The sequence below is a fragment of the Podarcis cretensis genome (assembly GCF_951804945.1).
Source record: "Podarcis cretensis genome assembly, chromosome: 4".
Lineage (NCBI taxonomy): Eukaryota > Metazoa > Chordata > Lepidosauria > Squamata > Lacertidae > Podarcis > Podarcis cretensis.
In genome coordinates, this window is record NC_137173.1 from 8387342 (window position 1) to 8403819 (window position 16478).

A 16478-nucleotide genomic window follows, 5' to 3' on the forward strand; every position below is an offset into this window, starting at 1 on the left:
GAGGCAACAGCGGCCACACCCTAGGAATGGCTTTGACTGGCCAGCCAGTGGCGTAGCGTGGGGGGTGCAGGGGGGGCCGGGCGCTCCGGGCGCAACATCTGGGGGTTAGGGTTAGGGGGCGCAAATCCACGGGTTAGGGGGTGCAAATTACTTGCCTTGCCCCGGGTGCTGACAACCCACGCTATGCCACTGTGGCCAGCTAAACCAGGTGAGGGAAGCTGATGGGGTCTCAAACCCTTAGGGAGTTAGGGGTTCCCCCTGCATGTGAAGACAAACTCTGGCAGATTGAGTGGACGAGACCAAGACTGGGTCCAATAATCCAGAATGTGGTTTCTGCACATTCCGTAGAGCAGAGACGTCCAGCTCCCATGAAATTGTGATTTACTCACAGAATAAAAAACTGGCAATCGGGTCAAAGTTGTTGAGCTTTCTTTAGGGAGGAAAGTCAAAGTTGTTGACCTTTTTCAGAGGGGCAGGTAAAAATGTTGAGCCTTCTTTAGGAGGAAACAGAAAAAGTCAGCGTTTTTGTTTTTGCAACTTAAGCTACCGATTGATTGTGTGGATGAGGTACATTGTTTATTGCTGTCATTTTATGGGTCAGTGGTCTCGTTAGAGAGTAAAATCCATGTCAAATTGCTGTTTCAGGGGTTGTTTTTAAAAGTCCGGCACAAATTAATCCATTTTGCATTATTTTCTATGGGAAAGCGCACCTTGGTTTTGGAACGCTTTGGTTTTGGAACGGACTTCCGGAACGGATTACCGTATTTTTCGCACCATAGGGCGCTCCTGACCATAGGGCACACCTAGTTTTCAGAGGGGGAAATCAAGGAAAAAAATATGACCCCCCCCCCAGCTATGAGCCTGCAGCCTGTGCGATTCTCCCAGACCTTCTTCCTGCTTTTGAGGGAGGTGGGGGAATTCCCTCACCTCTCGCAAAAGCCCGCAGAAGCCGCGCAACCCCTTTAAAGAGATCGCGGCTTCTCCTGGCCTGTCAGTCCCTTATCCCTCCTGTGGAAAAGCCCACAAGAGCGCACAGAGCTTGTGTGCAGCTCTTGCAGGCTTTTCCCGCCTGCCTCCCCCCCTGCATTCGCTCCATAGGACGCACACACATTTCCCCTTGCTTTTTAGGAGGGAAAAAGTGCGTCCTATGGCGCGAAAAATACGGCAAGTTTGAGAACCAAGGTACCACTGTGTGGCAGGAGAGAAAGGGAACGGATTTATTCCCAGCTTGAGCTGGGTATTTGAAACCCCCTGTTTAGCTGGGAAAAGGCTGATGCAACGCTCCCACTATGGTGAATTAGACTTCTGTCCCCAGCTGGCAGAAATTCAAGAAGAAAAATGGACCCAGGGCAGTTTTAAAGGTTGTGGATTCCTTAGGGTGATGGTGGTTAAGCTAAGGAGTTGTTTTTTTTTAAAAAAAAAAAGAATAGAAAAACAGAGATCTACCCCCTGGAACCTTCCTGGGGATCAACCAGTCGGTCGTGGTCAACCAGTTGGACATCTGCATTGGCTCCCAGTACGTTTCCGAGCATGATTCAAAGTGTTGGTGCTGACCTTTAAAGCCCTAGACGGCCTTGGCAACGGGAGCTCACCCCATCGTGGGGCTTCGAACTGCCAACCTTCTGATTGGCAAGTCCTAGGCTCAGGAGGTTTAACCCACAGTGCCACCTGCGTTCCTGACATGCGCAGACACAATTTCCGGCGTCGCGCTGTGCTGGCCTGGCCCACAGAGTATCTCCGCGGGAGTGATCCGGCCCATTCCCAGCAAGCCTTGCTGACCCCTGATGTGAGCAGATTAATTTCCTGGATCTGCAGAGCACTCGTGTAGCATGGCTCTCAGCTTCCCTTGTGCCGCAGGATGCGGGCCGCTGCCTTCACCACCACACATTGGGCCTCCTCAGACATTGTCTGTCCTCTCGGGGATGGTGATGTGAGGGGCAGAGATCGGGGCATCTCTTCAGGGTCCTGGGTAGGGGTCTCTCAGCCTTTACTGCCCAAGGTTTTAGAAGGGCCCTGCACAAAACTCCCTGGATATATCTGGCTGCAATTTTTTGAGCAGGCTTAATCCACTTAAGGACACGGATAGCACTGTGGGTTAAACCACAGAGCCTAGGACTTGCTGATCAGAAGGTCGGCAGTTCAAATCCCCGCGACGTGGTGAGCTCCCGTTGCTCGGTTCCTGCTCCTGCCAACCTAGCAGTTCAAAAGCACGTCAAAGTGCAAGTAGATAAATAGGTACCACTCCAGCGGGAAGGTAAACGGCGTTTCTGTGCGCTGCTCTGGTTCACCAGAAGCGGCTTAGTCATGCTGGCCACATGACCCGGAAGCTGTACGCCGGCTCCCTCGGCCAGTAAAGCGAGATGAGCGCCACAACCCTAGAGTCAGCCACGACTGGACCTAATGATCAGGGGTCTCTTTACCTTTATGTCTGCGGTGCCGGATATCAGTTCTGCACATGCCCAGATGCCGAAAACTGCATCTGCGCAGAAGCGATCTTCAGTGTCTGGGCATGCGCAGAAGCAATTTTCGGTGCTGCGGACATGCGCAGACGCGATTTCCGGTATCTGGGCATGCGCAGAAGAAGCGATTTCCAGAGCAGCAGAAGTGAGTCCCCACGCCGCGCTGTGCCGGTTTAGTGCAGCGCGCTAGGACTTGCCAAGAGGGCAGCTTGGTTTGGGGGCGGCTCGGGGGCCAGTTAAATGGCCTCTGTGGGTTGCTTCTGGCCCATGGGCCACAGGTTGGCGGACCCTGGCTTACATCAGATCATGTACAGATTTGTAGTGAACAAACGAGGGCACACAGAGATATTAGGGGTTATTATAGGCCCTGAAAACAAAACAAAACAAAAACCCCAAGCCCTGTAGCTTTTGCAACAGCGGGAGACTGATCTGATGGTTCCTAGTCTCTGTCGAATCTGGCTTGTGGGCCAAAATGAAACTGAAGTCAAATCATAGAGCAGTCCATGGAGGTGAGAACTAGGCAACCAACTGGACGGAACTAGCCAACCAGTTCAGAACTAGCCAACCAGTTCGACGGGATGTTAGTGGGATGCTCGAGGGAGTGGTGTATTCTGCTGACCCCGCAGAGACTCCCCCCTCCCCAAATTTGCCACAGAGCAGGGAGGGAGAACCTCCCCCCTCCAGATGACACTGGACTCCAACTCCCATCAGCCCCAGCCAGCGTGCGAGGAAGCAGCATACAAAAGTATGAAATAAATGTTTTGTTTCGTCGGGGAAGTATCCCACAGAGGAGCCGTACTGCCCGTCTCTCGTCTCCCTTACCTTTGTGATTTCCTTGTAGGGCTCGCTGTACAGGCTCCGTATCCTCCGATGCTCGAGGAATTTGTTATCCGAAGGGCCGGGCTTTGCCCCTTCGACAGTGAACTGGGTGCTGTAGCTCGTTTTGTGGTTCATCTTCCCCTCCGGAAACTTGTACTGGGGCTTGACCTTAATAGCTTTCACCGGCTTGACGTCTGTCCAGGGTTGGAATTCATTTCTGAGGGGAAGGGGGAGAGCTTGAGTGAGAAGCGGGAAATCAAAAGAACGGCTAAGAAATAGAATGGCTTCAGTAGCTTTCTATTTGTACACACCGTTATGCTGAACAGTGTCGGTTGTTTAATTGACACCGAAGGTTTTAATGTGGGGAAATTCCACTGGAGTATACTAAGTGGTCTCTGAGTTGATAATTAACTGTTGCCTGCTAGCTAACATGTGAGTGTTTAACTTTAGATGAGGTGGCAAAGGTATTTGGTTGCAAATGTGCTATCTTGGAAGGGTGCTGGCTAAGTCGTTGCTCTCAGGCTCTGCGGGAGTGAGATGCTACCCATAACCTAAGATGCTGCACAGCCTAAGGGGCTGAAATGCAGGCAAAATGGAGTCCGTGTGAGAGAGAGCTATGTTAGTCAGCTCTGATTGTAAGTTTCTTTTATTTCTAAGAAGACGGGCCTGTGTTTGACTTGCACAAGATGGAATTATGGAAAACCAATAAAAAATTAATTGGCACACACAAAAAGATATTGTGTGGAATTATTTGGACGTATCTTTGATTCTTTCATTCTGTTTTTGAAGAAAGATCTGCAAGTAAAGTTTCAACAATCTAATGGGTCTAGACCAGCCTTTCTCAACCTGTGGGTCCCCAGATGTTGTTGGACTACAACTCCCATCATTCCTAGCCAGCATGACCAGTGGTCAGGGATGATGGGAGTTGTAGTCCAACAACATCTGGGGACCCACAGGTTGAGAACCGCTGGTCTAGACAATGTTTCACTCTAAAAGGAGCAAGTCTTTATGCATCCAGTGACTTCACGCTGAGCAATATTAATATCTGCGATAGACACAGAGGGCTCCCCCACCCTCTACCCAAGGGTTTGGGGGAAGAGGCTGTTGCCATGTCAGGTTGCCTGGTCTTTCAAAACTCAAGAGCCAGAGCTGGAGGGTACAGAGTGATCAAGGGCTGGAGCTTAGTATCACTTGGTAGGGGAATAAGGTGGTACTGGGCAGGTCCAAAAGAAGATCCTGGTTTAGATCTGTTAGATCAAGGGCAGATCACTGAAACTGGAAGACAGGAAGTTGCCTTGTACTGAGTCTGACCATTGGCCTATTTACCTCAGTGATGTCGGCACTGACTGGCAGCCGCTCTCCAGGATTTCAGGCAGAGGAGATGCTGAGATGAAACTTGACAACCTTCTGCACAAAAAGAAGGTGTTTCCCCATCTCCAGTCAGTATGTCTGTCTCAGGCTTGTGGGGTTCAGTGGCACTGTCAAACTTTGAGGCCACTGACAGTGGAACCTCGGTGGTCGAACGCTTCAGAAGTCAAACGTTTCAACTTTCGAACACCGACAACCCGGAAGCAAATTCTTCAGGTTTTTTTAACGCACCTCAGAAGTCCAATGGCTTCCGAGGTGCATTTCTCCATTTTTTCCAATGGATTTTGCCAGGCGCCCATTGCGCCTTAGTTGTCGAACGTTTCGGAAGTCAAACGGTCTTCCGGAACGGAACGGATTACGTTTGACAACCGAGGTTCCACTGTATAAGTTTTCCCCTTCTGTTTGGGGGACTTTTGTTTGTTTTAGTGATTTGTGCAGCCTCTCTGGAAGCCACCCCCCTTGGGGGGGGGAGTTTAAAGTCATTTAAATGAATAAATGTATGATGATTAGCCACCATTCCATACATGTTTTTGTTTGTGGTTCTGAATGCCCCCCTGTGGAATAAGAGAGTTCAGTAATAATCTCTGAATTGGATTTTCTGTGCATCCTAGTTCCAATCTACAGCGGAATGCGTTTTGCTTTTCATATGTTTCAAACAGCTGGTTTTTTTTTAAATAAAAATTGAGATTTCCCAAGCTTGGGAATGTCACAGGCCTATTGTTTCCCCCTGTTCTTTTAGATGCAGCCATCTTGTGCTATGCCACACCTCTAGGGCAGACATTTTGTGTTATGTCATGACCCGTTGACAGCCATTTTGGCCCCCATAGGAGCCATTTTGTGACTGGTGTCTATGACCACATCCTCAGAAGACCCCACAAGTTCAGCCAGCATTTCCGCAGCCCCCCAACACGCTCAAGGGCTGTGTGCCCTTGGTATCCATACTCCGAACAGTCACTTATTTCACAAGTTTATAACAGCCAGAACCAGTAAGCTGGCCAGAAATATAGGGGATGCTGGGAAATATTCCCATCCTCGTCCTTGTGGGGCAGGGAGAAGAATCCACCGACATAATGTGATATGGATAAAATGAAGTCACTGTAGACTGAAATGTGGAACAAGGAGACTTGATTCAACACTACAGCTACGATATATAATACGATATATAATGAATTAAAAAAAATATTAAGATATACATTCCCGAAAAAGCCAGAGGCCTTCTTATTAGGTATCATCGGAGAAGAAATTAAGAAAGAAGATAGAGTCTTATTTCAATACTCAACAGCAGCGGCCAGAATGTTAATTGCCCAAAATTGGAAAAATAGAAATATACCAACGATGAGGGAATGGCAAACAAAACTATATAACTTCGTCGAACTAGCTAAAATGACGCAGAGAATTAGAAACCAAAAGAATACAAAGTTAAATAACAATTGGATTAAATTTATGACATATATTGAAGGTAACTATAGTAACCTACCAAATATAGCAGGCTTGTTATGAAACTTTCGATGTATAGATAGATCAATTAACCAACATCAGCTGTAAAAATGAAACTCTTAAAATTAAGAACCCGAAATCAGGAGGGAAGGAAGTCAGCTAGTTTGTGTTATGTATTAGTTTATTTTTATTTTCATTGCTTTGGTGGGTTTTTTTTTTGTTTTTTTCTGTTATTTAATTTAATAAGTATTGGATTTAATGTAATTCTTTCTTTTTCTGTATTAGTTGTTGTTTTAAATGGTCATGTTTTCTTTTTGTGTGTGTGTGATAAATGAAAGTTAATAAAAAAGAATATTAAAAAAAAACACACACAAAAACACTACAGCTGAGCTCAAAATGGCTGCTGTCCGTGGTTCCATTCTTTAATAATAATAATAATAATAATAATAATATTTTTTTATTTATACCCCGCCCTCCCCAGCCAAGGCCGGGCTCAGAGCGGCTTACAAGCAATAATAAAAACAAGATGAATGATTACAAACTTAAAAACAAAAATAAAATACAACATTAAAATAATGGAACATTAAAATATTCTTTGCTGGTGTTCCCCTAAAATGTTGTCCTCCATGCACCCATTCCCCAAACACTTTGGTTCCTGCTACTGTAATGAAGGAGGCATGTATTCCTATTTTACTGTTTTTTGCGTACAGTGGTACCTTGGGTTACATACGCTTCAGGTTACAGACTCCGCTAACCCAGAAATAGTGCTTCAGGTTAAGAACTTTGCTTCAGGATGAGAACAGAAATCGCGCAGCAGTGGCCTGTCAGTAGCGGGAGACCCCATTAGCTAAAGTGGTGCTTCAGATTAAGAACAGTTTCAGGTTAAGAATGGACCTCCGGAACGAATTAAGTACTTAACCTGAGGTACCACTGTATTAGCATTGTTGTTGTCTGTTTTGTAATTTCAGGGTTCATACGGCTTTTACATAATCATCATAATCATCAACATTAGTAGTAGTGGTAGTATGCCAGCTTAGAGGAATTATTATTTTTTTAAGGTGAGCTTTCTGAAGAAGAAAATAAACACCCATAAACTTCATATGAGCCGCCTGGATCATAGCTGCCAACGTTTTCCTTTTTTTAAGGGAAATTCCCTTATTCCGAATAGGATTCCTTGCAAGAAAAGGGAAAAGTTGACAGCTATGGCCTGGATCAGGCCAATGGCCCATCTAGTCCATCATCCTGTTCTCACATATCCCTTCAAATTCATAATATTTTTGTTTACTGTACCATAACTTTAATGTAGTTCTATTTATATCTAAAACTTTCAACTCTTCTCTCTTTTGGTTTAATTGCTCCTTATCCTTCTTTTGCTTAGACATCCTAAATTTCTCCTCCAATATCCTGACCTCCTCTTCTACCTCCCTAATCCTTCTATCTTTCCCCCTTTTTCAACACTGACAAGCTCTGAATACATTCTCCCCTAATGACTGCTTTCATTGCTTCCCATTTTGTTGTTAATGGGAGATCTGGGTCTTTATTTTCCTCAAAATACCTTTTTAACGCTATTTGTATTTTAACCTTACTCCGTTCATCAGCTACCAACCAAGGGTTAAACCTCCAAGAATAGGATCTATTAATATGACCTATTTGAAGGATGGCAGATATAGGGGCATGGTCAGTGATCTTAATCATTCCGATATTGTCAGAGCTGCCTCTAGGTCCCAGCTCACAGAGGACCAACGCCAGGCTGTCGTTATGTACAAAAGTCTTTATTGAGGTTTAGTTTCCATTTCAAAGCCGCAGCGCGCAGCTCTACATCTTAAAGCCTAGACCGGCGAAGTCCCGTCTGAGTCTCCGCCCCTTCCACACCAGTTTAAGACTCTTGCTTTGCTCCACCTCTTCCTAAGTTCCTTTCTCCTCTGGGCCCTCCTGCCCGCTAGGGTTTCATCCTTCCTGGACTCCTCTGACGCTGACCCTGATGATTCTTCCCCCTCCTTCCGGCGGGCTTTAGGACCTGGTTCCCTATCCGGGCTACCTTCTGTGCTGCTCGCCTGTACATTTGAACTTGGCGCGCGCGCCCAGCCTGCAACTTTCCTCTTGACCGTTCCCTCGCTCTCCGATGGAGGCGTGGCCAACCCTGACTCATCTTCTCTCGCTGGTGGTGAATATGTGGGCTCTGATACCTGGGACTCCTCCCCCCCACTACGCTCTGGTGGGGAAGCTGGTCCTGATTTCCAACTGCTGCTCTGGGAGTCCCCGCTGGCCCCTTGTTTCTGGGGTGTCCCCCTTGGGTCCCCCCTTGCCTTGCCCATCGGCGCCCCCTTCTGTGAATCTTCCGATTCGCTGGAGAGGCTCACGGAATCTATCGGGCTGCTGTCATCCTCTCCTACGCTGCCCTCGGATTGCTCCCCCTCGCTCTCCATCTCCTCCCCTCCCTGCGCTCCCGCTGAGTCCCTGACAGATATCCATTCCCTTCACCCATTCCCGAGTCTCTTGCGATATTAAAATACCAACAGGATTTGAACACAAGACCCCTCTTCTCTCCTGCAGCTTCCAGGAACTGGTACCCGGATTCTGACAGGTGATGGGCTCCATATAAACAGCTGCACAGCTCTACTGTTACTAACAGTTATAGCTCAGGAGCATAGTTCAGGGAAAGCTGGCTTCCTGTTCTTTATGTCTCCCCATCCTTCTATTTTTTAAAAAATAATATTTATTCAGAATTTTAAAGGTTATAAAAAGAAAAAAGAAAAAAAAGAAAAAGAAAGACAAAAAAATCATTTAAAAAAAGATAAAAAAGAACAAATCAAACCTTTACATATTTTTCTTTAACTTATTTCCTTGACCTCCTCACACCTCCCATTTTTGTATTCTAATTCAAATTGTTAATTCAGCAAATCCTTCCAACCTTGTTTTTATCTTAATTAGTTTGTTTTAAAATACTGTGATTTTACATTCTCTCTTTCATCAATTCATTTTTACTTGATCCTTTATGTCATTTCTGCCAAAACCACATAATTTTCTTTTTCAAACATCTTTCTAACAAAATCCTTAATTTTACAATGTTTTTAAAAACCACTTTTACTTTATCCAATCTTAACTCTCGTCCAAGCCTAAATATCTGTACTTGTTCTTAAGACGTTTCCCTAAGGTCAAAAAAGATTTTTAAGGTCAAAAAAGAAATTTTCCAAGTGGGCGATAATAATAATAATAATAATAATAATTTATTATTTATACCCCGCCCATCTGGCTGGGCCTCCCCAGCCACTCTGGGCGGCTTCCATAGAAAGCAAAAATACAATAAAATATCACACGTTAAAAACTTCCCTGAACAGGGCTGCCTTAAGATGTCTTCTGAATGTCAGGTAGTTGTTAATCGCTTTGACATCTGCTGGAAGGGCGTTCCACAGGGCGGGCGCCACTACCGAGAAGGCCCTCTGCCTGGTTCCCTGTAGCTTTACTTCTCGCAGTGAGGGAACCGCCAGAAGGCCCTCGGCGCTAGACCTCAGCGTCCGGGCAGAATGATGGGGGTGGAGACGCTCCTTCAGGTATACTGGACCGAGGCCGTTTAGGGCTTTAAAGGTCAGCACCAACACTTTGAATTGTGCTCGGAAACGTACTGGGAGCCAATGTAGGTCTTTCAAGACCGGTGTTATATGGTCTCGGCGGCCGCTCCCAGTCACCAGTCTAGCTGCCGCATTCTGGATTAGTTGTAGTTTCCGAGTCACCTTCAAAGGTAGCCCCACGTAGAGTGCATTGCAGTAGTCCAAGCGGGAGATAACCAGAGCATGCACCACTCTGGCGAGACAGTCCACAGGCAGATAGGGTCTCAGCCTACGTACCAGATGGAGCTGGTAAACAGCTGCCCTGGACACAGATTTGATCTGTGCCTCCATGGACAGCTGTGAGTCCAAAATGACTCCCAGGCTGCGCACCTGGTCCTTCAGGGGCACAGTTACCCCATTCAGGACCAGGGAATTCTCCACACCTGCCCGCCTCCTGTCCCCCAAAAACAGCACTTCTGTCTTGTCAGGATTCAACCTCAATCTGTTAGCCGCCATCCATCCTCCAACCGCCTCCAGACACTCACACAGGACCTCCACCGCCTTCACTGGTTCTGATTTAAAGGAGAGGTAGAGCTGGGTATCATCCGCATACTGATGAACACCCAGCCCAAACCTCCTGATGATCTCTCCCAGCGGCTGCATGTAAATGTTGAAAAGCATGGGGGAGAGGACAGAACCCTGAGGCACCCCACAAGTGAGAGCCCAGGGGTCTGAACACTCATCCCCCACCACCACTTTCTGAACACGGCCCAGGAGGAAGGAGCGGAACCACTGTATGATAGTGCCCCTAGCTCCCAGCCCCTCAAGACGGTCCAGAAGGATGTTATGGTCGATGGTATCAAACGCCGCTGAGAGATCCAGCAGAACTAGGAAACAGCTCTCACCTTTGTCCCTAGCCCGCCGAAGATCATCAACCAGTGCGACCAAGGCAGTTTCAGTCCCATGATGAGGCCTGAATCCCGACTGGAAGGGATCCAAATGGTCCGCTTCTTCCAGGCGTGCCTGGAGTTGTTCGGCCACCGCTCGCTCAATCACCTTGCCCAAGAATGGAAGATTTGAAACTGGGCGATAGTTGGCCATTGTGGCCGCATCTAAAGATGGTTTTTTAAGAAGCGGTTTAATAACCGCCTCTTTCAGCGGGTCTGGGAAGGCTCCCTCACGGAGGGAAGCATTCACCACCCCACGAAGCCCATCGCCCAGTCCTTCCCGGCTAGCTTTTATAAGCCAGGATGGGCAAGGATCCAGGAGACAGGTGGTTGGCTTCACTCGTCCAAGCAGCCTGTCCACATCCTCGGAGGTAACAGATTGGAATTGATCCCACTCAACTTGACTAGACAGAACTCTAGCACTCTCCAGCCCCGGCCCTGCTCCCACGGTGGAGTCTACTTCTTCCCGAATCTGAGCGATTTTATCTGCAAAAAACTTTGCAAAATCATTGCAGGAGAACATGTGGCCCGTACTGGGCCCCGATGTTGCAGGTGGTTCCACTAAATTGTGAACCACCTGAAAAAGTCTCCTGCTGCTGTTTTCTGCAGATGCAATAGAGGCGGTGAAGAAATTCTTCTTCGCCGTCGCTATCGCCACTTGGTAGGCTCGACGTTGAGCTCTAACCTGTGTCCGGTCAGATTCGGAATGAGTTATCCGCCACCGGCGCTCTAGCCGTCTCAACGATTGTTTCATTGCCCTCAGATCCGTGGAAAACCACGGGGCTGTCCGGGCTCCATGCAATCGGAGAGGGCGCTTCGGAGCCAAACAGTCAATAGCCCTGGTTAACTCCACATTCCAGCGGGCCACCAGGGAATCGGCTGAAAGGCCATCAACATGGGATAAAGCATCCCCTACCACTCTCTGGAAACCATTTGGATCCATTAAGTGGTGGGGGCGGACCATCCGAATTGGTCCCACCTCCCTGCAGAGGGGATGGGTCGCAGAGAAGTCCAGTTGCACCAGGAAGTGATCTGACCATGGCACTTCTTTCGTTTCGCTTTTACTTAGTGTCAGATCACCAACATCCATAGAGGTAAACACCAGGTCCAAGGCATGTCCGCGGCTATGGGTTGGGCCAGACTTATTCAGGGACAGCCCCATGGAGGCCATGCTTTCCACGAAGTCCCGAGCCGCCCCTTGTAAGGTCATGTCGGCATGGATGTTAAAATCCCCTAGGACGACCAGGCTAGGTGTCTCCAGGAGAACATCCGCCACGACCTGAAGCAGCTCGGGCAGGGAATCCTTGGTGCAGCGGGGAGGTCGGTACACCAAAAGGAATCCTGTACTGCCCCTATTGCCCAACTTCCAGAACATGCACTCGGAAAACTGGGTCTTCCCAATAGGACGCCTGGTGCAAACTAATGACTTCCTAAAAATCACTGCAACCCCCCCTCCCCGCCCACATGACCTGGGTTGCTGTGCGTAAGAGAAACCTGGTGGACAAGCAGCAGCAAGGACAGGCCCATCTGCTTCATCCAACCAAGTCTCTGTTACACATGCCAGGTCAAGTCCTCCATCCATGATCAAGTCATGGATGGCAGTAGTCTTATGAATCATTGACCTGGCATTGCACAGCAGCACCTTCAGGTCATGTGGGTATCCCTTGCTGATTCTAGTATCCATCCGGTCAGGACCAGACCCGGAGGCAGGGATAGTCCTCAGACAACGACTAAACCTGCCTCCTCTGTAATGACATGGTCTGGTCTTAGCGTAACTCCTCCTCCTACCCGTGATCACTGAGATCGGTTGTCCCAGTGCATCCCCCCCTGTGGAACATGCCCCAGCCATTTTGTGGGCTGGGGCCCACTCCCCGGCAGCCCTGAACCCTCCCCCTAAGAACAAAATAACACCTTAAACAAACAAAACCAATAAAACAATACAAACAAAAAATGTAGAAATTACAAAACATCAAAAAAATAATTAAAAAATAATAATCCCCAAACCCAACCAAACATCCATCCCACCCCCACCCCCCACATATAAAAAATGTTTTAAAAACATTTTAAAACATTTTAAAAACACTCTGCCCCTCCGGCAGTAACAACAACTGTCCTAGTGAGGCTTGTCAGGCCCCGCCCTGGGCCAGGTGGTAAGTGGCAGGAAGGAGCAGGACCCTCAGGCACTCAGGGGAGTCCTCCTGGGCAGCAGGCAGCAAGCAGCAAGCAGTCCTTGTGAGGCTTCAGGCCCCGCCCCAGGCCAGATGGTAAGTGGCAAGAGCAGGGCCCTCAAGCACTCACTCAGGGGAGTCCTCCTGGGCAGCAGGCAGCAAGCAGCAAGCAGTCCTTGTGAGGCTTCAGGCCCCGCCCCAGGCCAGATGGTAAGTGGCAAGAGCAGGGCCCTCAAGCACTCACTCAGGGGAGTCCTCCTGGGCAGCAGGCAGCAAGCAGCAAGCAGTCCTTGTGAGGCTTCAGGCCCCGCCCCAGGCCAGATGGTAAGTGGCAAGAGCAGGGCCCTCAAGCACTCACTCAGGGGAGTCCTCCTGGGCAGCAGGAAAGGGGGGGGCACTAGCCTTGGGTGTGATTGGGCAGGGGGGTGTTGAATAAAAATAAGGGGCATTGGAAGCATAAAGAAGAGAAGAAAATTTTGAAATTAGCTAAAATGTATAAGACAAATAATAAATGTTGGAAATGTAAAGAAAAAGAAGGAACATTTTATCATATGTGGTGGGAATGTAAAAAAGTAAAGAACTTCTGGGAAATGATATATAATGAGATGAAAAAGATGTTGAAATATACATTTTTTTAAAAAAAAAACAGAAGCATTTTTACTTGGAACTATAGGTCAGGACATTAATAGGCAAGATGTTAAATTGTTTTTATATGCAACAACTGCGGCAAGAGTATTGTTAGCCCAGAAATGGAAACAAGAAGAAATTCCGACGAAAGAAGAATGGCAGACGAAATTAATAGACTTTGCAGAATTGGACAAAATGACAGGAAGGATTTGAAACCTGCGGGACCAGAGATTTACAGAAGATTGGAATAAGTTTATGAATTATTTGAAGAGCAACTGTAATCAACAAATTACGCTAGTAGGACTACAAGAAGTTTTGTAAGGAGAAATATACGAAGTGTTACAAAGTAGAAAAAGATAGAGATATTGGTTATGAGTTCGAAATGTAATAGGGAAGATAAGTAATGCATACTGAGAGATTAGATTGGAAAATTTTCAGACAGAATTGACGGAAGTCAAAAATTTGAATAAGATGTAAAAGTATGTTTAATTACTGTTGAAAATGATATGTTAAAAAACTAATAAAAAATTATATATATGATGTCATTTTGTGCTTCTGCGCATGCGCAAGTGGCGAAACCCAGAAGTAACCCTTTCCGGTACTTCCGGGTCGCCGCGGGACGCAACCTGAAAGAACATAACATGAAGCAAACGTAACATGAGGTATGACTGTATCACTATGGTTGATTTTAATAAATCATTTTCTGATTTCAAGCTTCAAGGTGTCTCATTTACAACAGCAGATTTCTTTACTATGTTTCAGGACAGAGGTAGAAAGATAGACACACAAAAGAATGCAAATTTATCTCTGCATCTTTGTTGTTTCACTTAAAGAAGGTAGATGTGTGTGTGGGGGGGGGGTGTTTCTGAGTAAATCTTTCCCCCCTGAAAAGTAGGGTGGTAGGCCAAATAAGTTTAGGAACCCCTGTTCTAAAATAGCAATGAGAGGTAGGGTGTGTTGCTGTCAAACATCTCTGATTTTCCACCATCCTCAATGGAAAATAATCAATGAGAGTTGATGGTGGACTGACCAATAAGGTCTGCTTTATTCCCTTCCCCCTTTTCAGGATGATCAATCCACTTTGCAATCCATTTGAGTGACAGCAGGCCGGGATGCTGCGTCCTTCCTCCAGGGTAGAAACACACCCATTAATTAAAACCTAGCTGGTTGTTAATATTCAGTGCACACTCCAGGCTAGCGGCAAACTGCTTGCAAAGACCACACCGCAAACACCACAAGCTGCCAGTGTGTGTCTGCACACATATGATTTTCCCCCTTGCATTAACGGCATTTCAGAAGGGAGATTTGCATGTAGATCAGGGCTCCACTCAGTGGATTGAGATCTGCGTGCCCAACAGGTCGTTTCTAACAAGGAACTTTGGTCCAGACCAGCCTTCCTCAGCTTGGTGCCTCCAGATGGCTTTGCTGGCTGGGACCAATCTGAAGGAGCATCTCCACCCCTGTTGTTCAGTGCAGACACTGAGGTCTGGCTCCGAGGGCCTTCTGGCGGCTCCCTCCTTGTGAGAAGTGAGGTTACAGGGAACCAGGCAGAGGGCCTTCTTGGTAGTGGCACCCAGTTTGTGGAATGCCCTCCCATCAGATGTTAAACAGATATACAACTATATGATTCTTAAAAGACACCAGGGAAGTTTTTAGTGTGTGGTGTTGTATTGTGCTTTTATTATTTTTTGTTGGGAGTCGCCCAGAGTGACTGGGGCAACCCAGTCAGATATTATTATTATTATTATTATTATTATTATTATTACTTTACTACTACAGTGGTACCTCGGTTCTCAAACATCTCCATTGACGAATGTTTCAGAACCCAAACGCTGAAAACAAACTTTGCGCCTCACTTTTCAAACATTTCAGAACTCAAATGGTCTTCTGGAACGGATTACGTTTGAGAACCGAAGTACCACTATCTTATTATTATTATGGCTATTGATGGCTACTTGCAGGGCCGGATTTAGGTTTGATGAGGCCCTAAGCTACTGAAGGCAATGGGGCCCTTTATATGTCCAGCCGTCCTTTGTCAACTACAAATTGTTGCTCTTTTTAGTGTTGATTATATGCTATATGGTAATTTATGGAACTAACAGGTACAGAAACCCATTTGCACATGTTGCCATACAACCCGTCCATGCAGAATGCAGGCACCCTATATATAGAAATGAGCAAACCAGTGATATTTTCGGGAGCAGGATAGCAGGCGGGGCCCATGACTTACATCCTAGGAGCCTTTGTTGTTGTTTAGTCGTTTAGTCGTGTCCGACTCTTCGTGACCCCATGGACCAGAGAACGCCAGGCACTCCTGTCCTCCACTGCCCCCCGCAGCTTGGTCAGACTCATGCTGGTAACCTCGAAAACACTATCCAACCATCTCGTCCTCTGTCGCCCCCTTCTCCTTGTGCCCTCCATCTTTCCCAACATCAGGGTCTTCTCCAGGGAGTCTTCTCATCTCATGAGGTGGCCAAAGTATTGGAGCCTCAGCTTCACAATCTGTCCTTCCAGTGAGCACTCAGGGCTGATTTCCTTCAGAATGGAGAGGTTTGATCTTCTTGCAGTCCATGGGACTCTCAAGAGTCTCCTCCAGCACCATAATTCAAAAGCATCAATTCTTCGGCGATCAGCCTTCTTTATGGTCCAGCTCTCACTTCCATACATCACTACTGGGAAAACCATAGCTTTAACTATACGGACCTTTGTTGGCAAGGTGATGTCTCTACTTCTCAAGATGCTGTCTAGGCCTGTCATTGCCCTTCTCCCAAGAAGCAGGCGTCTTTTAATTTCGTGGCTGCTGCCACCATCTGCAGTGATCATGGAGCCCAAGAAAGTAAAATCTCTCACTGCCTCCATTTCTTCCCCTTCTATTTGCCAGGAGGTGATGGTACCAGTAGCCATGATCTTCGTTTTTTTGATGTTGAGCTTCAGACCATATTTTGCACTCTCCTCTTTCACCCTACACAACACAAAACACTGTTGCTGCTTGTAGGTTTTATTTTATTTGTTTTTTATCTTATATTTTGGAACTGTACATCCAGGTTTCCCCCCCTCTAATTTTTTGGGAGGCCCCCAAAAGAGTGGGGCCCTAAGCTATAGCTT

At 47.0% G+C, this 16478-nt stretch overlaps 1 protein-coding gene and 1 long non-coding RNA gene across 2 annotated transcripts in view; one reads left to right on the forward strand and one right to left on the reverse strand.

Moving 5' to 3' along the window:
* The window catches only part of MAP6 (microtubule associated protein 6), a 69370-nt gene that overhangs the window by 17347 nt on the left and 35545 nt on the right, over window positions 1-16478 (reverse strand). The window contains exon 2 of the mRNA XM_079973936.1: window positions 3282-3495. Within this exon, the coding sequence (XP_079830062.1) occupies window positions 3282-3495 (214 nt within the window). The remainder of the gene's footprint in view (window positions 1-3281; window positions 3496-16478) is intronic.
* Window positions 567-1408, forward strand: LOC307215187. Its single transcript, XR_013838361.1, has 2 exons — window positions 567-761; window positions 1170-1408. It is a non-coding gene; the product is annotated as an uncharacterized lncRNA (long non-coding RNA).